General features: G+C 39.9%; 1 protein-coding gene across 8 annotated transcripts in view; it reads right to left on the bottom strand.

Moving 5' to 3' along the window:
- The window catches only part of CALD1 (caldesmon 1), a 184845-nt gene that overhangs the window by 77037 nt on the left and 81392 nt on the right, over positions 1 to 26416 (bottom strand). For 4 of the 8 annotated variants that reach the window (XM_079711077.1, XM_079711075.1, XM_079711082.1 and 1 more), the window contains exons 1-2: positions 15501 to 15652; positions 14727 to 14838 (exon numbers count right to left, since the gene is read on the bottom strand). In XM_079711077.1, coding sequence (XP_079567203.1) covers positions 14727 to 14797 — 71 coding nt within the window. In that variant the 5' untranslated portion in view covers positions 14798 to 14838; positions 15501 to 15652. Of the gene's footprint in view, positions 1 to 14726; positions 14839 to 15500; positions 15653 to 26416 lie in introns of those variants that run through there. The other 4 variants (XM_079711081.1, XM_079711078.1, XM_079711080.1 and 1 more) reach the window with 1 other exon arrangement.

The raw sequence follows: 26416 nt of genomic DNA, 5'->3' as shown, positions 1-26416 counted from the left end.
TGTTGAGATAGACCTTCAAGGTAAGAGTATACCACTTACAAGAGCTTCAGGAGGTAAGGACAGTGGTGTGGAACAGCATAGAATCCCTATAAGCCTGAGGACTTTTGCTCACTTAGAGGCAAAACCAGACAAGTAAGTGACCAACAGCAGGGTTTAATTCTGATTGGGATAAAGACATCATTTTAAAGTCTTTTGAATTTTCTCTTCAATTCACAACTGGGGGAAAGGGAAGATAAATGGCTGCTTCTAATCTGCATTTGAGGTCCTAAGCCCTCTCCAGGGGTGACAGGCTCTGGGGAGAGTGAGAGGTAACATTTTATAGCATTTTCTCTGAGTCGGATTTTTGAAAGCCTAGAATGCCTGAGGGCCAGTTAGATAGCATAAGATTAGCAGAGAGAGAAGTGTGAACTGTCTTTTGAAACACAGTATATGACCAGAATGAAACTTGCCACTACACATAGAGTTAAATAAAAGTGAATCCGATCTAAATGAATCATACAGGTACCCCTACCTGATAAGCATCTGTCATATGCAGCTCCCTTACACTTTTGATGACATTTGTCCATATCTCATTTAATTTGCTCAGCCACCCTGAAAAGTGTTAGTTCTATTTTACTGATGAGGAAGCCCAGATCTTCTAAACTTTCATCCAGTATCCTCTTTCTTTTATCCTTGATCTAAAAGGTACTTTCCTTCATGGAGTTAGAGGCAGTTGTAGGGGTTAGCCGCAGCATAATGCAGAGGGAAAAGCACCAAAACTGGAGTAAATGACAAAGTTTCCAGATTTAATGCTGCCACTGACTATGTGCTCTTGGACATGTAACTCTGCAAGCTGGGTCCAATGATTCGGACTTCCAAACTCTTTTCTGAGAATGCAGGGAAGAGAGTCTTAATTTCTGACCACATAACCCAATAGGATACCAGGATATGTTTCCTAGCAGTAATTCCGCATTTCAATCAGAGTTCTTGTGGAAGACTAACTCCTTTCTGAAGGGCATGTCTCCCTGGTTCACTCTACCATTGCTCTGACAAATGTTTCAATGAGATAGAACTTATATTCATGCGCCTCTGAGGTGAGGCACTTAGAAATGAAAGGATTAGGAATTTCCATCCTGCCTCAGCCTTGAGTTTTATAAAAGCTTCATTCTGTTCAGCTCATAAGCCATGGAGCTTCCATAGCAATGATACTCCCTGGGTAGCCAGGATATACTCTGAGGGTGCTGGCTCAGGAAACATACATATATTTGGAATGTTTTGCTTTCATGGTTCATTAGGTGGGAAGAGTTAAAGGCTCTTAAAAGGGGAGTATCAGGAAGGAAGGGCATCAGATATCAGTTCTTTCTATATCATGATTTTTGTCCAAGTCCCCTTAACAGTAATTTCTCATCCTCTTCATCAAGGAAGGAGAAAAGGTGAGGGAATGTTAGATCTCCAAAATGGGCCCCCACTAAAAAAAAAAAAAAAAATCAAGATATACACAACAGTTTTGATTAGAGAAACAGAAGGACTCTTCAAGGAAAGAGTGGGCAGAGGTATACATCTACTGCAGTTGCCAATAGTGCCTTGGGAGAGATGGAGTGTAATTATACCTGCTGAGGCTTCTGGTCTTCGAACCAGCATGATAACCCATCATCTCATCATGCTTGTCTGTTTGTTCACTTCCTGCTCAGTAATTTACCATATTAGTCTCTTGATTTCCCCAGAAAGACCTGCCAACAGTGCAAGGTTTTCTGTGGGAATCAAAAATGGTTTGACTCTGTTATGCTAAACAGGCACAGTAGAGCTACTAGCTCCAGAAATAAAGGACTGTTTCATTACCTAGTTGCTGGGGCCAGCTCTGGAAGTTATCTAGTTTTCATTTGGAGAGCCCCTAATTTTGCAAAATTCCCGCTGGACAATAAGACCCAGGTTACTTAAGAAAATAAAAAGCACACATTGAGCAATCTTCTGGAATCTAACAGTTGGATCCCTAAATGGTACAGGAAGATGGAAGCCAGGGAAGATGTGACACGGGGTAGACCATTTCACCCATAATGGAAAATATGAACGTCGGAAGAATTTCCTATTCTAAACAATATGCAATTTAAAGTACACTCTCTGGAGACTCTCCTGAATGGCTGCTATTTATAGTGGTTGATGTGTACTTTACCAAGATTTATATTCCACCAAAGGAAATGTATGTGATGTAGGGGGTTATTAAAATGGAAAATAAACCCTCACATTTTAACTTAGTTAATTAGTACTAATCTCAAATGTAATGTCAAATCTCACTAATCTAGACTAACTGAAAGGAAGGTCTTTACAAATTATGCAATATTTTTAAAGAAATTCAGTTTCAAAAATATGTTCAAGTATATCTGGTGACTTCAATCAAACTAAAAAAAATTAGAAACTTGTTTAAAAATTGCATGAATAAAAATGATTTATAATTAGCAAATTAAGCTTTTAAATGCAGGTGAATGTTTCCAGTTTTTTAAAAAGTTTTAAAAAGTTGTGCTCTCAAGTGTTTAATAACTAGGCCATGGAATGTAGCTTGCACATTTAACATATTAATCAAATCCTTTACTTATAAATAGTTCAAATTTATACTCTTCTACAGTTTCATAAAGATTTAAAAATGGAAGAATGTGAATTAATGAAGATTTATGACAGCCTAAAAACTGATTTTCCAGCTCCTGATGAACATTACTTATTACGTGGCAAACTAGTGAAAAGAACTGATTTTATTCACATTATAAGGTATGCACATTATTCCTCTTTAACCTCATTCACGGATGAAAGAGAATCCATTTATACAGCCACTGTATCGTTCCAACATGCTCATGTTTCATGTCCAGTGGTACTTTCTCATAACAATGTTAAGAGCCTTTGGGATAATAAAGGTTAACTATTTCCCTAGAAGCCTTCAAAGCAATTGAGATAGATTCCCCTTGAATAAGAATTTGGAATAGTCTGTAATCAATCCTGTCTGCATTCCCACCTGGCCAAATGATAGCTACAAATGCAGATCTCTTATACTTGGCTGGTCAGTGAGAAAACCAACGGGCAGAATAGATATACTCAACATACATATTTGATAGCCTTCATTACACTTTATTTGATTTTGATGAGCATTCTTTGCTTGTAGAGAATTCTTTGTTTGGAATAATTCTCCAGGGTTCCCAGCTGTGGACATAGAAGGACTCATTTGGTCCCGTATGTTTAGAAAGGCAAATTTGTTGCCCTCTCAGAGAACAGTGGGCTCTCAACACTTTCACCTGAGTCTGGAGAGAATCTTTGGAAAGCTTTGGATCACAGAATCCTGGAAAAACTCTCACCTAAACTCATATTATCTTATTTAGAATTTTTTTTTAAAAATAAATGAATTTTTCAGAGTTCTGGTTACCTCTGAGGATAGGGAGGCAAGGGGGTGGGATAGGAGAGGGGTCTGCCGGGAGTTTCAGTGATATTGGAAATGTCCTAGGTCTTAAGATGAGTGATAAGTTTATAGTGTAGGCATTAGAATGATTTATAACCTCTATATACATTACATAATATTATTTTGTGTGTATTGGCTTTTTCATAATTAAAATGAATAAAATCACTGATTTAGAATAAAATGATTAGAAGTTATTCTGTAAAATTTAGGCACATAACTTTCTTTATATTATTAGTACAGTCTTTATGTATGCTGTTGAGAGGCTTTAGGTTACTTCTTTATTTGTGTTGAAACCATAATTATGTAATATGAAAAAACCCCTGTAATTCCACAAGGCAAAAAAAAAATCTATTTAGAATATATGATTAATTGAATATTATATACATAAATTATTGAGATCAAAACCTTGATATGTTAGATACCAGACTACCCTATATCTTTATCTTGATTTCAAACCAGTATGGAAGATTAAAAAAAAGACTCTTTAAAATAAGGAGGTAGATTTTCTTTTCAGCATGGAGACTTCATATCCATAATTCTCCCATCACTTTCAAGGTGATGGCTAAAACAGATTTGAAACATAGTGGAGACTGAACACCAAACTGTCTGAAGATGTGGGGACTGTGCACATGCTCAGTGATTCAGAAACCCCAGAAGGCAGCTGGAGAGGTGCCGAGTTTTTTGGGAGATGACTCCGGCAAGGGCTTTCCTGATAGCTCCTTCCTTACCATGTCCTCCAGCCAGCCGAAAAGTAGCAACGACAGGGAACATTCACCATGCACTAGTCATATATACATACCATATATGTCATATATATATTCTATCTATCATCTACCTATCTATCTATCCATCTATCTATCTATCTATCATCAGTCATCTATCTACCTAGTGCTTTGTAATCTATATGAACCTTATGAGGAAGAACTGTTATGAGGCCATTTTCCTGATGAGGAAATGGGCTCAGTGAGGCTAAGTAGAGTTATCCTTGCTAACCCAGCCAGGAATCACACCCAAGTCTGCGTGATTCTGCTTTCTGGGAGATATCATCATGTCTGTGTCCCACTCCAATCTTCCCCATTCTCCCAAAAGATAGTAGTTATAAAGGTGAAACATGAAATCCTCTTTAAGGAATCGTATCAGTTCCTATCTCTCTCATATTTAGAGAAGAAACTCCTTTGATGAGTCTGAATTGCTAAAATGAAACTGGTAAGGATGGAGAAATCCTACATAGTAACTTAGTATCATAATTAAGGTTAGTGTAAAGAAATCTTGCCTAGACAACATATGCCAAATAAAAGACTTCCAAAATTGATGGCAAATGGGGTTCTCTTTGGAAAATCACCACAGTTTTCTTTTCCTTCTTGACTAAGAAGGCAAAGTTCGATTGCTAGTTCCTAACAATTAATGGTTTTCATTCTGTATATCTACTTATCTTTCTTTGCTTTTCGTCTTACTCACCATGAACTAATCTGACCAAGTCTCCTTTTATTTTGTAATATTATCCAAAAAATGTTTTTTAAGTAAAAAACACCCCGCATGCAATACAGTGCAGTATACACTATTTTCCCAAAAACATGCTCTACTTTCCTAATCAATAGCCATGGCATTTTCTACAGACAACTCCATTTATTCAGGGGTCTACACTGTGCCAGCAGGCTCTGCCTCAGCTTAGCAGGGTGATCTTGAGGAGGTCGGCATCCCTAGACTTAAGTCTCGTCATATGTAAAATGAACTTTTAAAATTCAGTAAATCAGGGATTCTTGGCCCAGTGTTCATGGGCCCCATGGAGGTCTGTGGATGGAGGTCCATGACGCCACTGAAAGGAAGTGCCAAGTTTTGTGGGTGCATATGTACATTTTTCTTGGAGGAGCGTCTATAGCTTTCATCAGAGGCTCAAAGTAGTGTGTGGTCCAAAAATGGAAAAGTAACATTCCACTACAGCAGAGTATCTATAAAGTTAGTGACAGCCTTAAGATTTCATGAGTGATCATGTGACTAAGTCCCTGTTCTAATGGTGAATACAATCTTATTGAAAAAAATCCAGAGAAAAGTCAAGAAGAGTTATGCCAACAGCCTTTGGCTTGAGGGAGAAAACTTGATCTTCTCTGTTTCTATTTTCCTGTGAAATGGGAATAACATGGGAGATTTTTTGAGGGCAAACAAAACAATGACTTTGTCTACACATGTAAGCAGTTTACCTGAATAAGCATAAAGAACAGTTCAATTAAGCCCAATAGCCTCATTTTGTCTGTTGCCACATAACTGCTTTGAATGGTTTCTTCCCATCTTAGGGAGTTATTTTGGCATTGTAGAGACAATGGACCTTCAGCCAAGACAACCAGTTGAAACATGAAAAATTCTATTGATCAATTTGTTACAGTGAAAAGGTTTTGAGATTTGGGGCAGGCAGAACCGGATTGTACTCCACAGCTGTATGAAGTTGGACATGTAACTTAACTTTTCAGACCTACAGTTTCCTCAACTACAAAATAGGGATAATAATATCCAGGTCTGCTATAGACTGAATGGGCCCCCCCCATTAAAGTCATATGTTGAAACCTAATCCCCAATGTGATGGTATTTAGAGTTGAGGACACTGGGAGGTAATTAGGTCGTGAAGGTGGAACCCTAATGAATGAGATAAGTGCCCTTTTTAAAACAGACCCAGAGAGTTCCCTCACCATTTCTGCCATGTGAGGACACTGCAAGAAGACAGCTGTCTATGAACCAGGAAGTGGACCCTCACCAGATACTGAATCTGCTGGTGCCTTGATCTTGGACTTTTCAGCCTCCAGAACTGTGAGAAATAAATTTCTATTGTTTATAAGCCACCCAATCTATGGTATTCTGTTATAACAGCATGAACAGACTAAGATAAGGTCATAGGGTTGTTCTGATAATTAAATGACATAAGGTATATAAAGTACATCACCTAGCCTGGCACTTGGCTGATGCTAAACAAATGATGGTTCTTTTCCCTGTCTAACACTGGATGAAAAATTTGGCTGAAACTTTTTTCTACTTGAGAACTACTTTTGCTGAATTGAACTTCTCAGGTAAAATTCTAAGCTATGTTTTATATGCTATATTTAAAATAAAGACATATAATTAATGAATTAGAAAATTAACTTCATAGCTACAATATGTGATTTTAAAATCCTCATATAGCAATTATATTTGTGTGGTAGACTTATTTGTGACTCCAAGTTTTATTTCTTTCCCAACTTTAATAGAAACATCTTAGCAAATATTCAGATCAGTATAGGAAAGAAGCTTTGCAGAAAGGATGCAACAAATCGTAATGACTAAGCTGACAGATGAATGAAAATTCAAATTCAGTAAAATATTATTTTGTACCAAAGGCCCGCCAAAATATTAATATGATTTTAATAATAACATCTAACATTTATTGAGTATATACTGTGTGCCTGTAGTTGTGTTAATTTCCCTACATCAGTTAGTTAGCTTAATTTTTACAATGATTCTGTGAGGTAGAATAATTATGCCCATTTTTATACATAAAGAAATTGAAGCACAAGATGTTTAAGTAATTTGTAATGAGGTTACCCAACTGGTAGTTGTCAAATCCAGGATTTGAACTCAGGTCTGTCACACTTCATCACCCACATACTTAACTACAACATTGTCCTGCCTCTCCCCAGGTGAGTGAAGACTGGTAAATTATGAGTCACATATACAGACTGTAAAAAAAATTTCAGCACTATTTTAAACTATAAGTGTATTGACTCATATATATGCCACATTTTTTCTAGCTAAGAATGAAGTTATGGGTCAGCATGTGAGGTCCTTAAGAATCTATATTTTTAATTTTTATTGAACAAGTGTCACATTGGGTAGATCCTGGACTCTTGATGTTCTACTGATCATCATAAAGTGGGATACTTTTAGGACCAGAGGAATTGTTAGGTAAGTGGAAATTGGTCCAAATATGCCATTTTCACTGTTTATAATCTGACTGTTTGTAAATTGACAGAGGTAATAAATAATGTCTATTTAGAGTGAGTGAGAGAGAGAACAAGAGAGGGAGCATATGAATATGTATATATATATTGATTCTTCATGTGGCTGGACACAAATAAATAATTAAAAATCTCTTAGGTGGGGCTTCCCTGGTGGCGCAGTGGTTGAGAATCTGCCTGCTAATGCAGGGGACACAGGTTCGAGCCCTGGTCTGGGAGGATCCCATATGCCGTGGAGCAACTAGGCCCGTGAGCCACAACTACTGAGCCTGCATGTCTGGAGCCTGTGCTTCGCAACAAGAGAGGCTGCGATAGTGAGAGGCCCGCGCACCGCGATGAAGAGTGGCCCCCGTTTGCCACAACTAGAGAAAGCCCTCGCACAGAAACGAAGACCCAACACAGCAAAAATAAATAAATTAATTAATAAACTCCTACCCCCAACATCTAAAAAAAAAAAACTATTAAAAAAATTATCTACCTCATTTTCAGTGCCCCTCCGTTCAAGTTAGGCTGACCCTAAACAATATCAAATAAACATAAAAACCTTACAGCAATATTTTTAAGTCTCTTTCAAATGAATTACTTGAAAAAAATCTTTTAACTTAAAAGTAGAAATGTAGATACAAATCCTAATATGTTTTTTTTTTGCCCCCTGGAGTGATGAATTTTCTGAGAGACCTAAAGGGAAGTTTTGAGCAAATTTAGCTCCTCTAATAATTTAGACTGTTTCCAAGGAATATTTTATTTAACTTCCGAATGGAAAATAATTCTCTGATTACAGAGTAACAAAAAACTGCATCTGAAAAGATTTTGATTTGAAATTTCAAGGTCACAGTGCTAAGTATTTTAAACAAAAGTGTTTTTGTGTAATCGTTGATTGGCCATGCTGTTAAATCATGTAAAATGTTTCAGTGATAGACTCCTGGGAGGCAACTACTTAGACTCAGAGGACTTTAAAAAATTGTTTGCTTTTTTAGTGAAGTAAAAATATTTACTTTCAAATGTCTAATCATCAGTGTATTTCAGAGGCCCGTAAAAATGTATGAACGATGACAACAGCAAGAGTGCTTTCATTCCCTTTATTTATGTCTATGAGCCTCTGAATCTGATAACAACTGTACAATAGGGTCCTTTCTTCTGATCAGAAAGAGGAACTTACATTTGGGTGTGGAAAGCAGGAGCTGGGAATGCAATGAATTCACATCTTGAAAAGTGAGAGAGCTGCTCGTGAAAATAAGCCCAATGTGGGGCAAAGTACGTCTCACTGAAGATCTCTTCATGGATAAACCATCACTGCAGGTTTCTCAGCAAAGCTCAAAATCCTTTGGGCCAAATATAATAGAAGAGCTCAATTTGAATTGGTGTGAATTCTTCTTGCTGAGACAGTGTGATCCTCCCTCAGACCTTGTTACCAATCACATCCTCAAAACTCTTCACTCAACAGCAAATTCCTGCTTCTCACCTTCCTAAGGTCACCTTCCTAAGGTTCCTGTATCCTCTGAGAAGTGTAGAAAGAAAGCATTTTTGGGGTACTTGTTGAAAAGGAAGAGAGCTGAATTTGACCTCTTTGAAAATGCATCCCTTTCCACTACATTTTTCCCTTTGAAAATGTTGTATTCCCCGATGATATAAAAGGATATGCATGCATAATCCAGGGTAGATGATTAGGAGGAGATTGGAATGGAAACAAGTGGATCAAGTGTTGATGAAGATGCACATGGACCAGAGGAAAACACATTAAGATGCACTAAGAAGTACAGAGACAAAGGTAGAAAGGCATTGAAATAAAAGAAACAGAAAGGGAAGCTGAATATATCCATTCATTTTGTATTCCCATGAGATAGGTGAAGAATAATAGACAGCAAAACAAATTGTTTGTTCAAATAAGTAATTGATTCAGAAATACAGTTTAATTTGAGATGTGTACAAATAGTATCTTTTGCCTAGAAACAAAGCATTTAGGATTTTCACTGGTTACCTGCTCCATCCATTCTGCCTGCTGAAATTTTTTTCTTCCCCTTTTTGTCAAGTTGGCTCTAAAGTTACTAATTCATCTATGATATAAGCTTTGTGACTATTGGGACACTGCCTGGACTGGTGAGAACGCATCCCTATGGTTCAGTTTACTATCTTGTACCTATTCAATATATTTTTTGGATGACCGAATAAAAGATGCATAGGATGAGGAGCAGGACAAAGAAGGGAAGGACATTTTTGATTTAACTAGGTTCCCAGTCTAGGTTACAGCAGGCTAGATGATTTGAAATGGACTGGACTGCAAACTCTTAGAATGAGGTGTGTGCACAAGAGTCTCAAGGCAGCTGTGATGCAGTGAATGATTGTCAGTCCCAAACCCAGGAAAGCCAGCATGGCCCAAAAGTACAGTTAGCTTTTTCAATAATCTTTTTAAAAGTTCTATTTCTGAGGAATAAAATGCGTAAGAGTCTGGTTTATTTTAATTTGTGGTTATAACATCTGGTGAGAGTACAGGTTTTAAATTATTTGTCATTGCAAACTAGAACAGCACCTGCTCGTCAAACTCAATAACAACTAATTAAAATAACAGGGTATTTTTATTTGGAAAGGCTTTGTGGGTAAGAAGTGGACAAGTCAACAGTCTCTTCTCTGTGTTACCATTTCCCCCATGCTCTCTGCAGGGGTACAACATACAAAGGGCATAAGCCATCTTTAAAAATTATCAGTGAATATCAGAGTACATATTACATTTAAGGATGTAAAAGTATAGTTGCTTGATACAGTGTAGTTGCTTTTATACAGGTTGAAAAGCATTAAGCACACTTTTCCCAATTCTGTCATTCTGCTTCCCTGTCCTTGGTGCCCCAAAATAAAGTTTGAAGCAGAGTAGAAGCCCAATAAAATTTTGTTGAGGGCTTCCCTGGTGGCGCAGTGGTTGAGAGTCCGCCTGCCGATGCAGGGGATACGGGTTCGTGCCCCGGTCCGGGAAAATCCCACATGCCGTGGAGCGGCTGGGCCCGTGAGCCATGGCCGCTGAGCCCGCGCGTCCGGAGCCTGTGCTCCGCAACGGGAGAGGCCACAACAGTGAGAGGCCTGCCTACTGCAAAAAAAAAAAAAAAAAAAAAAAAAAAAATTTTGTTGAATGAGTGACTGAATGAATGAGCCTGCAGCTCTGAGCTTTGGGGCCACTCCAGATCAAGGCTGAGTTTTTTCTTTTAGTTGCATAAATCCAAAGGAGAGTCCATTTTGGCCCCAGGTATTACGCATAAGGTCACAGAATCTCATTTTTCAAAATGGAAATCTGCCTTATTGTTTTATTTGTTTTTAAATAAAGTAATACATGATCATTGTAAAAAATTAGACAATACTAAAAGCAAAAGGAAAATAAAAATTATCACCAATCCCCCTCTCCTGTCACAGATGAAGAAGCCAAGTTCTAAAGGAAGAGGGACTTGCCCAGGGTCTTATATGCCCTTTATCTTCAGATCAAAACCACAATTTTAGATGGCGTTTAATTTCTGGTTCTGGACATCTGTTTCCTGTACACACCCTGAAATTTCCCATCAAAGTTGGCTGGACCATAAAGCCTGACCTTCACTATTCCCATAAATGATCAGATTTTACAAAATCCTAAAGGGTGAACATGGACTTGCTTAACAAATTCCAGAATAACAGAACTAAAGTGTTCACCTTGAAACATGAAAAGATAAACTTAGTACAAATATAAGGAAGTACTTAAGTATTTCTCTTAAAAAAAAAAGAAAAGAAAGAAAAGGAATCAAATGAAATACAATATCCCCAAAGAATTAATACAGACAGAAATGTAAGTTATACAAGTATATTATAAATTTGTGTGAATTTATTTTAGGTTATTAAGGGTACCTAACTAAGCTTCACTGGGTACATTTTTTTTTAAGATTGACTTTAAAGAGAGACATATCCTTCCACACAAAACAAAAAACTGGAAGGAATGAACCATGTAGATGTGTGGAAAATTCTTAGGCAAAATCCTGGTTCTAAACGAACCTAGTTTATTCCCTGTAACTACAGTATGGGTATAACCACAGTAAGTTAGTTCTATTATTCCTCTCACGTTGAGTCCCTGTTTCCCAATTCACATAGCAAACGAAGAAGCTGAAGATACTGATCTAGCCTGATGCCCAATTTCCTGTCCCTATTCCTGAGTCCCCCAAGCCCCAATTCTGTTAGGCCTGACCCTACACTCTGGCCTGGTCTGTTTTCTGATCCTGCTATACTTTGGTTTTCTAGCACACCATGAGGGACATAAAGACAGAAACTATGTCTATTTATATTTCCCCACTTTTTTTCACTGTTCCTAGCACAGTGCTGATGCCGAATAAACATTTGTTGGGAACAGTATTTTATAGAATTTCAGGAGAAACTGAGGTCACATAACACATCATTGGAAAGGATAAGAGGTATGCTCCAGTGGGCCTGGACACCACCTACAAGGCTTCAATGTACGCTCAAGAATGGGTGCCTCTGGGCTTCCCTGGTGGCGCAGTGGTTGAGAGTCCACCTGCCGATGCAGGGGACATGGGTTCATGCCCCCGGTCCGGGAAGATCCCACATGCCGTGGGGTGGCTGGGCCCGTGAGCCATGGCCGCTGAGCCTGCGCGTCCGGAACCTGTGCTCCGCAACGGGAGAGGCCACAACAGTGAGAGGCCCGCGTACCGCAAAAAAAAAAAAAAAAAAAAAAAGAAAGAAACAAGAATGGGTGCCCCATACTCTCCCTGGTTCTCCCCACTCGCTGAGTTTTTGTCTCCTTTGACGGTTTCCATTATGTCTTAATGACCTCCCACTCTCTCTCTCTCTACTTGCTTTCATGTCACTATCACTACCATCCATTTTCTGCTTTTGTGCTACCACTGCCACACTGAGTGTGCCCAAACTGACTTCTCTAATAATCATTTTTCTCCCCTTTTGAACAAAGATTGACAATTTCTATCTCCCAATGCCTGGAGGAAATCTCCGATTGGATGTGGTTTCTACCTGAAATTGAACACTCTCCCCACGCCCACCCAAGAATGGAATACTTCACAGTTTCCCTTTCCAGCTCCTCAGACTTACATTCTGTGGGAGAGTCTGAGTTTCTCCATCTCCTGAAAGATGTGCTAATTCTCCCTCTAAAGACGCTCATATTTGATCTTCATTTCCATATTTGCTGCCCTGATTCAGTCCTCATCACCATGTGTTCAATACTAACTCTTCCAGTACACCCACACTCTAGCCCATTGTAGATAACGTTCCCCAGTACGCATAGCTCCCCGACTAAGTCTCTGTCTGTTGCCTTTTATATGAAATAGAGATACCCAAGATGTACGAGTCTAACTCATTCTTCCTTAAGCACTTAACAGGTTTCTTGCACCGGGATTCTTATTTCCACCTCTGAGTTTTGCAGATGTTACTCCCTCCTCTACATGGCTCCCCTTTTACTCTTTGTCATCACCATTGTTTCTCCCTCCATGGCTCTCCACTTCCAGGGAGCTTTTCCTGACTGGTTTCATCACAGGATGATAACTGCCTTTTCTTTTCTTGGTATTAATTTTTAGTTCTGACTATATTGCTCTGTTGTTTCTTACTTGTTTAGCTAATGATAATGGTTAAAAAAATAGTAGCATACCATTTATGTCAGGTACTAGGCTAGGCTGTTTATGAAGTTCAATAATCTTCACAACAACCACAGAAGCTACATAGATATTATGCCTATTTTAAAAATAAGGCAGGGGCTTCCCTGGTGGCGCAGTGGTTGAGAGCCCGCCTGCCGATGCAGGGGACACGGGTTCGTGCCCCGGTCTGGGAAGGTCCCACATGCCGCGGAGCGGCTGGGCCCGTGAGCCATGGCCGCTGAGCCTGCACGTCCGGAGCCTGTGCTCCGCAACGGGAGAGGCCACAACAGTGAGAGGCCCGCATACCACAAAAAAAAAAAAAAAAAAAAAAAAAAAAAAAAAAAATAAGGCAGCTGTGGCGTAGTGAGAAGTCACTTGTGCATGGCCACACAGCTCATAAGTGACAGTTGGGATTTGAACCTACAGAGCCCAGGTACTGTTCAGGGTACCATGTGCCATATAGCAGCCTACTCTGACCAAGTTAATCAAAGGCAGTAATTTTACCTTCTTCTTTTGAATTCTCCATACAAATAGGTAGATCCTATGCTTCAAATACTTTTTGTTGGGCTTCCCTGGTGGCTTAGTGGTTAAGAATCCACCTGCCAATGCAGGGGATATGTGGCTTCGAGCCCTCATCCGGGAAGATCCCACATGCCGTGGAGCAGCTAAGCCCATGCGCCACAACTACTGAGCCCATGTGCCGCAACTACTGAAGCCCGTGCCTAGAGCCCATGCTCCACAAGAGAAGCCACTGCAATGAGAAGCCTGCACACTGCAACGAAGAGTAGCCCCCGCTCGCCACAACTAGAGAAAGCCCGCGCACAGCAACAAAGACCCAACGCAGCCAAAAATAAATTAATAAAATAAATAAATTTTTTTTAAAAATACTTTTTTGCTGTAAGTGTAAGTTTCTAGTTTTCTGCTACAGGATCACTAAGCGGTCATCTTACTACCATCTTTTCACTTGTGCACTGGAATTACTGAGGCAAAATTGATTTGCTTTTAAGATCATTGTTTAACATTTTTCTTCCTGTGAGTGCCTACTCTGCTTTCTCAAAAGAACATCTGAGTTAAGTCACATTAAATGCCACTGTCTTTTGCTCTGTGGCCTAAAATTTTAAAATATGCATTTATACCCCTTGCCCCACATATTACTGCTTTATTTCTCCAACCTGCCCTTGTAAGTCACCACAACAGGGGCCTCACACAACACAGCAGCTTCCAACTAGACTCAGAATCTCCACAGTACCGCACTCTACTGTCTATTAACCCATCATATGTGAATTACTGGATTTGGCGGTTTTTCTAATAAGAAAAAAAATTTGTCATAAGATCCATCTGGGTCTTATTGCCTTTATTCTTTTAGAGTGAAGACTTCCATTTCCAGAGTGGTTTCAACATTCAATATTTGTCATTTTTCTGTCATTTCAATATTGTAAGTGCTTTTAAAACTTTTATCCATACATTGCTTTTGTCATTTAAAAATTCTAATATGAAAGACAATGATTCAGTGCAACTATTTGTTTCTTCTCCAATCTCTCTTTTTCTTGATGTTTGTTTGTGCAGAATTTAGAGTCTTAACAGTTAGGAACATTTTCTATAACTGCTTTTGCAAACAGTTCAGTGTGCAATACATTTGGCCCTTGAGGCTGATGATCTCTGAGGCCTGAAACCAATACTGTGGATAACAGAATAGAGACACCTTTGAACCCAGATCCTTACCTTTCTGCTTCCAGACGCATCTCTTCCCGCTTTTGCCTCCTAAGTTCTCTGCGACGTTCAAAATCATCCATGGTATGGGTTCAGATTTAGGGAGACCAGATAATGTCTGGATCTAAAGGGGAAGAAGTAGAATCAATATCATAGATGAGTTGGAGGATTCTTTCCCATGAGTTGCCTCAGCCCCTAACCATTTTTTCATCCCCTTTTTCTTTACTCTTAAGAAAAACACCTTAAAAGATGAGTGAGGTAGCCAGTGATCAATTTCTGCCTCCCAAGCCAAGCCTTGTCCTTTATGTGTTAAATTCAGCCTCATTCATGTAACTATTAGAGACAAATAAGTAAAATTCCAGATCACAGTTTAAAAAAAAGGGGGGGGAGACAGAGAGGTTTGAAGACTTGAAATATTGCTGGGTTCACTTGAGAGCTACTGAATGGTTTTGTTCTTTGTAACCTGCTGAACTACAGACAAAAGTTATAAGAAAGTGAACAAAGAAAGAGGAAAGGAGAAAAAGAGTGAAAAAAAAAGAAAAGTGGCAAGAAAAGGAATTTGTAGGAACTAAGAAAAGTAAAAGTAAAAGAAAGAAATAAGTATCCAGGCACAATTTGCATATCCTGAAAGAATATTAATATCAAAATGATAATAAAGACCACAGCAATAATACCACGAATAAACATAACGCAGCAGCATTTTTAAAAGCAGTTACATATGATCAAACTGTTTTCAAAGCTCAAAAGTAGCAGCTCTTTGTAACCCAACCATTTTATCTTTCCTACCTCCTCCGTGATAGTTTTAATCCCAGAAAGATCTTCCCTTTCCAGCTCTTCAACTGAGGATTCCGCTTTTCCTGCGTTTCTGTGCCATGGAGTCAAGTATTCCAGAATTCCCCTGCAGCCCCCAAACCCAAAATGACTACCAGAAAAGGGGAAGCGGGCTCTTTTTGTCCTTGCTTTGTTTACAGAGCTGTCAGTGGTTAGTTAAACTCGGCCTGGAATCTGGCATTTAAGGCCTGCTTGAAGATTGTTTCCTGTGTGGAGCGGGAGGCCTCCACTTCCTCTGGAATCCTAGACTCTCTGCTGCACTCAGATCACAAAAAATATTTTCCAGCCCTTTCTGTGCACATGAGACGAGCCATTTGCCCTGCGTAAGAAAATAGGGAGACGTGCAAAATCTGAAGCCATCCCCTAATGGCATCTTTGTGTGAGGGAGTGAAAAGCAAAACTTAGACTTTGAAGCCTAGTTAAGAAACCTTCTTAAATTGTCAGATTCTTTTATTTTTCAAGCATTTTTCCCCTTAAAAAACCCACAAAAACAAAAATAAAATCTTAGCCAACCAAAACAGAATTATACAACGTTTGAATGTTCCCCCCCTTCTTATTCCCTAGGGTATTTTTTATACTGCTTATAAATCCTTTACAAATTCAAATTTGGGTGCTTATTTGGGGTTTTTTTTATTTTACAGTGTTTTTCTATCTAACTCTTAGAAAGAGTACTTTCCAAGTACTTTGTTAGTTATGAAGGAAAGGATCAGTTTTTCTTTTTTAAAAATTATTCCATCAACCCTGAAAAAATTTCTATTTTCCAGTCTGATCTCTCCATAGTTATCAGAATGAAAAAAAAAAGAGTGATTTGAGGGTCTCCTGAGAGGCTGTTTGTCTCCCTGGGGTGGGTTCCTGTTCTGAGCGCAGTGCAGGGTGCATGAGGACAGCCCTGGGGGCAGTGGGACCAAACCTCAATGACGTGAACGCTGGGTGGTGAGAGCAAAGGCTTCTCATTCCTTTTTCCAGTAAAGTCTTTTGCTGTATATAAACCACTTCTGGAATAACTATAGCAACAGCAAACAGAAATGGGAGAAAGAGGTCTGTCTATAAGCAAACAATTTCACTTTTCTTAATTTATCCAAGTAGCTTGAAGAGCAGCCTCTAAGCCTCTGGGTCTCGCTCCAACCTCATTAAGCAGAGGAGTCATGCTGGCTGCTTGGTAGCAGTGGCAGCTGTTGCTCAGCCTATACCTCTGGTGCAGGTGCCAATGAGCAGTGAAACGAATATCCGCAAGCAGGCCGAAGATGCACACGGCTGGCCGAGCCCAGCAGCACCCTGGAGCACTCAGGGGAGGTGAAGCTGACTAACACCGTGTGGCCACTGTGGCCGGCCACGCTCACTGGCTCTCCACCCACGCAACTTCTCCCACCTCGCCCCGCCGCCCCGTTCCCTCCTCCTACTTCTCAGCTTTTATTACTTACTCGGGTGTTCTTTTCCTCAACCATAAAGAAACTCTACCCAGGCTTCCCTGGTGGCGCAGTGGTTGAGAGTCTGCCTGCCGATGCAGGGGACACGGGTTCGTGCCCCGGTCCGGGAGGATCCCACATGCCGCGGAGCGGCTGGGCCCGTGAGCCATGGCCACTGAGCCTGCGCGTCCGGAGCCTGTGCTCCGCAACGGGAGAGGCCACAACAGTGAGAGGCCCGCGTACCGCAAAAAAAAAAAAAAGGAAAGAAACTCTACCCAACCAGTTATCTACTCATGGAACGCTGCTGCGTGTGTATGTGAGGCACGGATGGGGAGGCAGAGAGGGAGTGAGCGCTACATGAAGCGTCTACACAGATGGTGCCTTTCTGGGTTCTGCTTGGTGGACATGTGGCGGGTGTACCTGAGGGAGAAGAGAAAGCACATCTGTGCACCGTGTGGTGGGGGATGACTCTCTGCTGGGGTGTGTGTGTTGGCTCTGTGAGTGGGAAGATGTGTGTGCTTGTGAAAATGGCTCTTTGCTGGTCTCACACCAGGATGGAGCAGAGATCTTCCTTAATCCTCACACCCTTATATCACAGAGCTTCTCTGAACCTCTCTGGCACTGTTCCTAAGTGAGGCAAGCCATGTCTGGGGAGAATTGTAAGTGATTTTTCCCCCTCTTTTGGGAGCAGCGGCTTCCATGGCCTCAGCTAGTAATCTCTCATTTCCTCCCCGACCACCAGTCAATGCTGAAATCCTTCCATTAACATTGGATAGGAAACAAACTCTCCATCAACGAAGTGATGAAATGTCAAGGCAGAGAGCTTCCGTAAACAGTAAAACTCACGAGTGCCACAAGTGGACAGAGTAGCCTGAAAGAGAAACGCAGGCAAAGGGATGTATGTATCAATGAATGTGACAGATGGGCTCTTGAAAAGTTTTATGAAAATCTAAATTTTTGGGCTGGGGTGATTGTAGTCATGCTATTGAAAGAACCCTGATGTGACTCCTTTTGTCAAAGGAAGAGAGGCGCTTTACAAAGGCAGTTGAACAATTACCTTCTGATATACCTGTCTTTTCAATATGGGTTCTCAATACCAGATTTTCTTGAAACAGGGCATGCCTATGCTACTGCAATTAAGTAATAAGTCAATGTTAGAGACTTCAAATCACTTAACATGCGGCCCTTCCTTTGGGTAATGACACCACCAAGCCCGTGGCCCAGCTGAATGGCGCTGCGAGTGGACCTCCTGGGTCTTGCCTCCGTGCCAGGACATCCTGAAGCTTCCTCCCTTCCCTATCCTTCTTGCTACTTTTCCCTCTCAACATCTTTTGGGGGGGGGGGATATTTATCAATATTTCTTCTGTCATTTCCCTTTTTATTTGTCTCATTCTCTGACACTTTTTTTTTTCCTTCTCCCTTTCCCTCCCTCTATTAGGAATTAAAGTCTATTTATTAAATCCAATCTAGGATTCTTAAAAAAAAATTGAGTTTAATTTCTGATGTGCATCTTTCAATCAAGAATTCTAACTATTACTATGTCTTACATTTGCAAAGCTTTTTTCTTTTTCCTTTATGGGCATGTGGCCCTCACTAGAGTTATTTTCTGTGACAACTTTATAAGGAGACCTACTGTTTCTGCTTTTGTTTGGGACAGGGTTGGTGGCAGGTAAGAAGCCCTCTTAGATGTGTATGTGGGTGTGCATGCGTGGGTGTGTGTGTGTGTACGTGTGTGCCTGTGTGTATGTGCATGTATGTGTGGGCGTGCACATGCACACAGGTGTAAATACAGTCGAGGCAGGAAGTGGTGGCATGCAGGCCAGTACTCTGTTATTGGGGGGAGAAATTTGTAGAGAAAGCTAAGCTCTATCTATCTTCAAATCATCATAAACTGAATGGTGAATGGGTTGGAGAAAGTCCTTGGGATTTCAGGGCAGTGCCAGTATTGGTCTTGGAATGCATCAAGAATAAAATCTATTCTGTCAGGGACCCTGAATAAGTTAATGCAACTTCCAAAAGTAACCAACATTAATTGAGTATGTGCTATGTGCTGAGGCATTTTTTTAAACCATTTAAAAAAAATTAATGGGGTTTATTTCTTAGTTTTAAGTTTAAGGAAATATTGAACATAAAGTACAGAGTACCCATATATTCCCTCTCCTTTACCCCTGCCCAGTTTTTTCTGTGTTTGCATTGAAATGTGTATTCCCCACCAAAAGATATGTTGAAGCCCTAACCCCCAGCACCTCAGAATGTTACCTTATTTAGAAATAGGGTCTTTGCAATATGGTCAAGTTAAGATGAGGTTATTGGATAGCCCTAATCCTGTATGACTGGTGCCCTTATAAAAAGGGGAAATTTGGACATAGAGACAGATATACACAAAGGGAAGATAATGTGGAAACACAAGGTGAATGCCATGAGAATATGGAGAGCCAGGAACACCCGAGGCTGTCAGAAGCTGGGGGAGAGTTGTGGAACAGACCCTTCCCTGGGGTCTTCAGAGGGACCCTGCTGACACTTTGATTTCTAGCCTCTGGAACTGTGAGATAATAAGTTTCTGTTCTAAGCCACCCAGTTTGTGGTACTTTGTTACAGCGGCCCTGGCAAACTAATACAGCCTATTATTAAAATCTTGCAGTGGGGCTTCCCTGGTGGTGCAGTGGTTGGGAGTCCGCCTGCCGATGCAGGGGATACGGGTTCGTGCCCCGGTCCGGGAGGATCCCACATGCCGCGGAGCGGCTGGGCCCGTGAGCCATGGCCGCTGGGCCTGCGCGTCCGGAGCCTGTGCTCCGCAACGGGAGAGGCCACAACAGTGAGAGGCCCGTGTACCGCAAAAAAAAAAAAAAAAAAAAAAAAATCTTGCAGTGGTACATTTGTTACAATTTATGAACCAATATCAATACATTATTATTAATTAAAGTCCATGGATCACATTAAGTTTCACACTTTGTATTGTACATTCTATGGGTTTTGCTAAACGCAAAATGTCATGTATCCACCATTACAGCATCACACAGAATAGTTTCACTGCCCTAAACAGTCCCTGTTTTCCTTCTATGCATCCTTCCCTCCCTCCCCCACTCCAGCCCTTGGCAACCATTGCCTTTTATAAAACTGTTTCTATAGCTCTGCTTTTTCCAGAATGTTGTGTAGTTGGAATCATAGAGCATGTAGTCTTTTCAGACTGGTTTCTTTCACTTAGCAATATGCATTTAAGTTTCCTCCATGTCATTTTGTGGCTTGGTAGCTCTGCTGGGCCATTTAAAAATATGTGTTCTTATTTTATCTACATAATAAACCTGTGAGGTAGCTATTATAATCCCCATTTTAAAGAATTTCAAAGTGTGTGCTCTTAACCACAATAATATTCTTGAACTAACTCACTATTCCCCTCTAGGAATTGTTTTCCCTTTCAGGAAGTAGGTAAGGGTGCCTCCCTCCCCCACCTCCTACTGAGAAATTCTGAGAAGACTACTGTCAGTGATCTCCAGTTTAATTCATTGGATCATTTAAACTCAGGTAAGAAGTGATCTTAAAAATTATTCAATCCTCTTCAATTTCAAACCTATTTGGTTTAGTTCAGAGAATTATCATGTCTAGGGGATAATTAAATTAAACCTTGCAAATGTGTATTAAACTTCTGTTATTTTATTGTTACTTCTTGGTAAGATTCTTAAACTAGGATGATCATATCTGGACCGCTTCACTGCATACTTTTCTTTGAAATTTTAGTGCTTCTTCATTTTATACTTTCCTCCTCTTATTCACTGTGCCCTCATCTCCAGCATAAGAATTTCTCTGTTATTGCAAGGAACTCTAGTCTTTCAACACTGATAACTGTTATTAGATCCCTGTTTGACTAGTTATCATTGTATACCCACTGTAAAATTACATGGTCCAACTACTTCCATGAAGCCCCACAAAAACATTTATACCATCAATTTTCGATGAGCATTTACTGAGCATTTACTATGTGCCAGGTTCTCTTCTAGGCACTGGAAATATAATGGTGAAGAAGACTGAAAAGGTTCCTGCCTTCCAGGAACTTTTATTTCAGACTTTCTTGCTCTTTTAAACTTCTACCAGGCCGATCATAGCCATCTTCGACCTTGGATCACACCCATCATTTGCTTTCTGGTTTTTGTTCTTGAGATTCAAGGCTTTGTGGGAGAAAGTCAGGGACCATGTTTCGTCTATCCTAAAGGTTTATGTTAACTTCAGTTGGGCCATCACTGCAACTCAGTGATGCCTCTCTTCATCCTGTATGTACCAGGTGATTTCTGGGTATAACACACGCCAGCAGATTCTCCACCTTTGCTCTTCAAATTATCTTCACTCACCTCAATCCTTAAACTGCCCATTCCACAAACAGTGACCTGGACTCAGACTTAGGAGACATGGGATGACCCTCTCTGAGCCTTTCTTCTCTGTAAAATGGAATGGTTGGACAGATAACGTCCAAGGTTTCATCCTACTCTATGTAATACTACGGTTCTGTACCTGCTCTCCAATCCAGCAAAGATGGATGCATCACACATGGCATGTACATGTTTCCTTCTTTGCACATTTGAATGTTTGGATACCTCTGTGCATTCTCTTCTAATTTTCTGATTTAGAAAGCATTCACCTTCCTTTCAAGCTGATCATCCCATGGCGCCCTAGATAAAAATATTTTATTACCTCTCAAATGTGCCGTATAATTTTCTACCTCTGCTCCTTTATTCATACCATTCCATCCATCTGGAGTGAGAGCCCCTATCCTCTTCATCGTCCATATTCTATTCAGTTGTGCATTTCTGGCTCAGATTTCACTGCCTTCATGCCTTTCCTGAGGACTCTAGTTTGGTAGTGATATCTCACTACTTGAATATCCATCATTCATTTTGGTAATTAATAATCTACTGCCTTGCCACTGCTTATTAGTTGTTCTAACTACTACTTAAATATGTTACCTATATTTTACTTTCCACATGCTTTCATTCTTAAGATTCTGTATCTTATGAATAGACACAGTCTTTTAAAAAATCTTTTCACTCTTGGGACATAGCAGGCACTCAGGAATTGCAGCTGATTTGAACCGTTGGATTTTTATTCTCGATTTTACCATTCTGAGAGTGGAAAATGTTAACTCAAGCTGATTCATCTCTGTACTTTACTGACTGATCAGTGTTTACAAAGTTAATTAAAGACCTTGGTAATAGACTATATATGAATCTCAAAAATTATACAAACCCACATTTGCAGTAGTGGCAGTAAATCTGGCAGTGTTTTCTTTCTGACTATAGAAAATGAACTTTTGTCTTTTTCAAAAAAAAATCAATTTATCAACCTGCTTTGCTCTTTTCTCAGCTAAATTGTTCATTTGGGAATCAAAAACCAAATAAACACATGGATTCTAACATACTGTTTGGACTTAACTTTAGCTCAACCTTCACCACTTTGTTCCAAAAATCTGTGCTACTTAAAAAAAATGCAATCACCGAGACATATGTGTCAAGACCAGCAACATAGAAATAAGAATGAATGGGGTCAACCTGAGGAGCTCTGACTTCTCAAGTTGCTTCTTTTCTCTCATCATTGGAATCTAGAACTCAGTGCCCTACTAAGAGCAGGTTAACAGGTTATGGCTTGTTTTTTCTTTCCTCCCCTGCTCAGTCTTTTATCATTACTTTTTCTCTATTTGTATTTCTCCATTTGCCAAACAGGAGAATGGAAAGACTTAATGTAACAAAAGTCAATGTCTTTGTGGCCTCTCTTCCACCTTAGGAGGAGCAGGTACTGGGCATGTTAGATTTGTGAAGGAATGGTGTTTGTCTACACTGGTTTCCACACTGGGAAAGACCACACACTTAGGGATTTTATGTGTCATCTCCAAGTGTTACCACCCATTTGGAACACTTTAAGTTGTTCAAAACCCCATGGCTATCATTGACCCTCCCAAGTAAGAAAAGTAGATTCACCTCTATTTAAAGAAAGGAGACTGAGACAAATAGGGCTTTGGTATCAGTTCCTTAACCATGACCAATCAGTGGAAAACCAGGACTGATATTTAGGCCAATCTCTAAGCCAACCTGAAAAGTTTTCTTAGAAGAGCAAGAGAAGTGAAAATTTGGAACACAATTCCTTTGGCACCCTTTTCGAGAGTTTGAAATTCTTTTCTTTGGCAAATTCCAGGAGAATTAGGCCGAAAGACACAGAACAGAACATATCAAATCAGAAAAGGCATGTGGTCACTGCTGCTCTCTTGGTTCCTAAGGAAGAGAAAAAGCATCAAAAGGCGTGGGAGCGAATCCTACCACAGACAGAAATTCTACACCAATCTGTAAGAAATTTCTTACACCCAGGTAAGAAAATAAATGCATAGCTATGCTTAAAGAATGCATAAATGTGCTTTCTAAATGCATGCCTGATAACAGAGGCTAATTCTGATGTCACATCAGGGTGGGATCCTGACCCCAATGGAACTATTCGACAATGGGTAGGGCTGCTGAGAAAATGTGAACCCCTATTACTGGAAATAGTCAGGTAAAGGTGAAATAGCCATCTGTTTAGGGCTGTAGTGAAAAGATATTTTTTGAGATTCTAAGGCTGTGCTGCCCAATATGGTTGTCAGTTGTCACATGAGGCAGTTTACATTTAAATTAATCAAAATTAAATTAGAAATTCAGTGCCTCCGCTTCACCAGCTCCATTGCAAGTGCTCTGTGGCCACATGTGTCTAGTGGCTTCCATGTAAGACCATGCAGAGAACATTTTTGTCATCACAGAAAGCTCTATTGGACAGCCCCCCTGTGAAGCCTTCCAACTCCTAATACAAAATGACTTTACCACGGAAAGTAACGTTAGGCAGTTCAGAGACATGAAGATGTGTAAGACATGGTGTCTGTCTTCAAAGACCTTACAATCTCCTACAGAAGATGGAATACAGTGAGGGGTATGGTAGGGTCAGCCTGTCAAAGCACTGATGTGCTCTTTTAATCCTCTCATTAGTAACTTCTTTGTTCTCCTATGGAGTGTCTTTTGGATCTGCAATCTTGCTGTTCTGAGCACGCTTGCAACTGAGAAAGTGAAATGAATGCTCAGTGAATGCAAAAGAAGCTGAGATACTGTCTGAAGAGAGATCACACTTCGAATTGCATAACAAGGCCTAAGAGTGGCTTATTTGGAACAAAAGATCAGAGGCCATGGGTCTTTACCAGTTATAGACATGGTACAGAGATCATTATATTTTACATAACAATAGTTGTATTTGTGCATGACTCTGGCCTTTCTGATCTACCTGGCTATAAAAATATCAGCAACCCATGAGTCTGCTCTTTGTGATTGGTTTTTTCATCTAATATTTCCAATTTAGTGATCAACAAGAAGATCCAGAGCCTTAGCCAGATATCCTGCTAATATAAGACATTAGCAAGGTGACAGAGTTTAGATGGCAGGATGCAAATCCATTTACACTGCTGGGAAAAATTCAAAGGTATGTCTTAGAGGTACTTTGTTTCTGGCAACATTTTTGCACATGGAGGACATGCTATTACGATCAGGGACTATTTATTCCCTAGTAAGTTGTTAAACATCTATTCATCATGATCATCAAATGCATTTATTGTGTTCTGGAATTCGGAAGCGAGTTAGAAACTATCTTCTGGGAGTTTATAATCTCAGATGAAAAGCTTTGAAACCAAACCAAGGGACATTATCCCTTATGTCTTTGGACATAATAGATACACACACAATTTAAACATGTAAATCTGCAAAGAAGTTAAATAATAAATTGAAAAGTGCCTAGACTGCTTCCTCCTTCCTTTCACATGAATCATTTACATGGTAGTTTCACCCATTTGTTAGTTTGGGAATTTCTGGACTTTCCTTCAAGTAAGAAATGGCTCATAGTGCAGGCCTGCTTAAGACTAGCACGAGACTACAGGATCTCTGAACTGTGTACTCACTGATAAGAGTTTGTACTGATACCTACATTATTGGAGCTGGTATTTTAATTACTAAGTATATATCTGTCTTCCCTAGAAGATTATAATCTCCTTGAGGTTATTACTCATTTTTGTGATCCCTCAAAGTTCTTAACTATTTTTTCTTATAGTCAGCACTAAGTTCACACTTGAATTAAAATGGATTCCGGGGCATTGCTTATTTTTGGATTTCATTGGTAAACAGATGAACTTGGCTAAGACATGATCAAAAGGCCATGCCTCCAGGTGAGGTCTTAGTAACCTTGGGGATGGTGGTTCACTAGGAAGCTCTATTTTATATTGTGGTTTGTAGTTGTAGTTGTTTTCTAGTGGAAAAGAAACTTGTCTTAGAAAGACATTCTGTTTTCAGGAAAGAGAGGTATTAGACATTTGTAACTGAGGGAATCAGTCTGTTCTGGGACCTTCAAAGAAAAAGAAGGACAAAGAAGACATATGTTGAATAAGAAAAGAAGAGAATTAGGGTTGCACTGAAACGCCCCAAATTTCCAAGGCCTTTGGAGATGCCTTGCCACTCCTCCATCATAATTAGAAAACACTGACATTCAGAGCTGATTTAAATGCTTCCATCAGTCTAAAAAAGTGTTGCCTGATTTTACTCTGTAACCATGCTCAGTAATTAGAAACATAAGGCACTGTTCTGGATGTTTTCTTGGGAACCTACCCTCCCAGGCCTGGTGTCACTACCCATTGGCTACAGGACCTTTATCTTTTCTCACCATCTCTCTTAGGAGCCCCTGCCCAGGTCACAGGAAGAGTGTGAGGTTGCCATGGGCATTCCTGGAAAAAGTGGAGACCTCTGGCGCCACTTCAGACTCTAAAATACATGGAAGAAACTCATTTTGCCTGCCTCTTTCCTTGCTGAAGCTCTATAAATCTGTATTGCACTTGGAAGGCAGTAGTTAAAGTACAGTAAGAAAAGTGTTCAAATCAAAAGATTCAAAAGAAGGATCTTTGTGATGACCGGCTTGAAATGACATCTTTGTTTGTTTCTGAAAACAGAAAAGCTATTCCAATGGTTGATTCTAGAGTTCCTCACACTCTTGCTGGGAAACATGTACTTTGCAAAATGTAGGATTAGAATATGATCTAACAAGCAGCAGCAGCAGCTTTTTACTTCTGACAAAATCCACAAAGAAAATGGGAAAATACTTGTAATCAAGGACTTCAACTCAACAGTCACCTAACTTGTCAAATTAAAACATGTGGCAACCACCTGCCAAGCATCTTGAAACAACTATACCTTCTTATTTTTCTACCTGACCTGTAATCTCTTTGGAGCACATTTGCATTTCCCAATTTTTCACACTTAAACATGCTGTCCACACCATGTATAAAGATGACTAAGCAACTTTGTATTAAGTAACCGAAGCGAGTCCTGCCAATTTTAGAATAATTAAGTTTCTGCAATCTAATATAAACAGTTCCAAGAACTACTTGCGGCCTACCAAAAGTATATATTACAAGTAGTCAACACTGAG

The sequence above is a fragment of the Hyperoodon ampullatus genome (assembly GCF_949752795.1).
Source record: "Hyperoodon ampullatus genome assembly, chromosome: 9".
Classification (NCBI taxonomy): domain Eukaryota; kingdom Metazoa; phylum Chordata; class Mammalia; order Artiodactyla; family Ziphiidae; genus Hyperoodon; species Hyperoodon ampullatus.
This window is presented reverse-complemented; position numbering and strand designations above follow the sequence as displayed.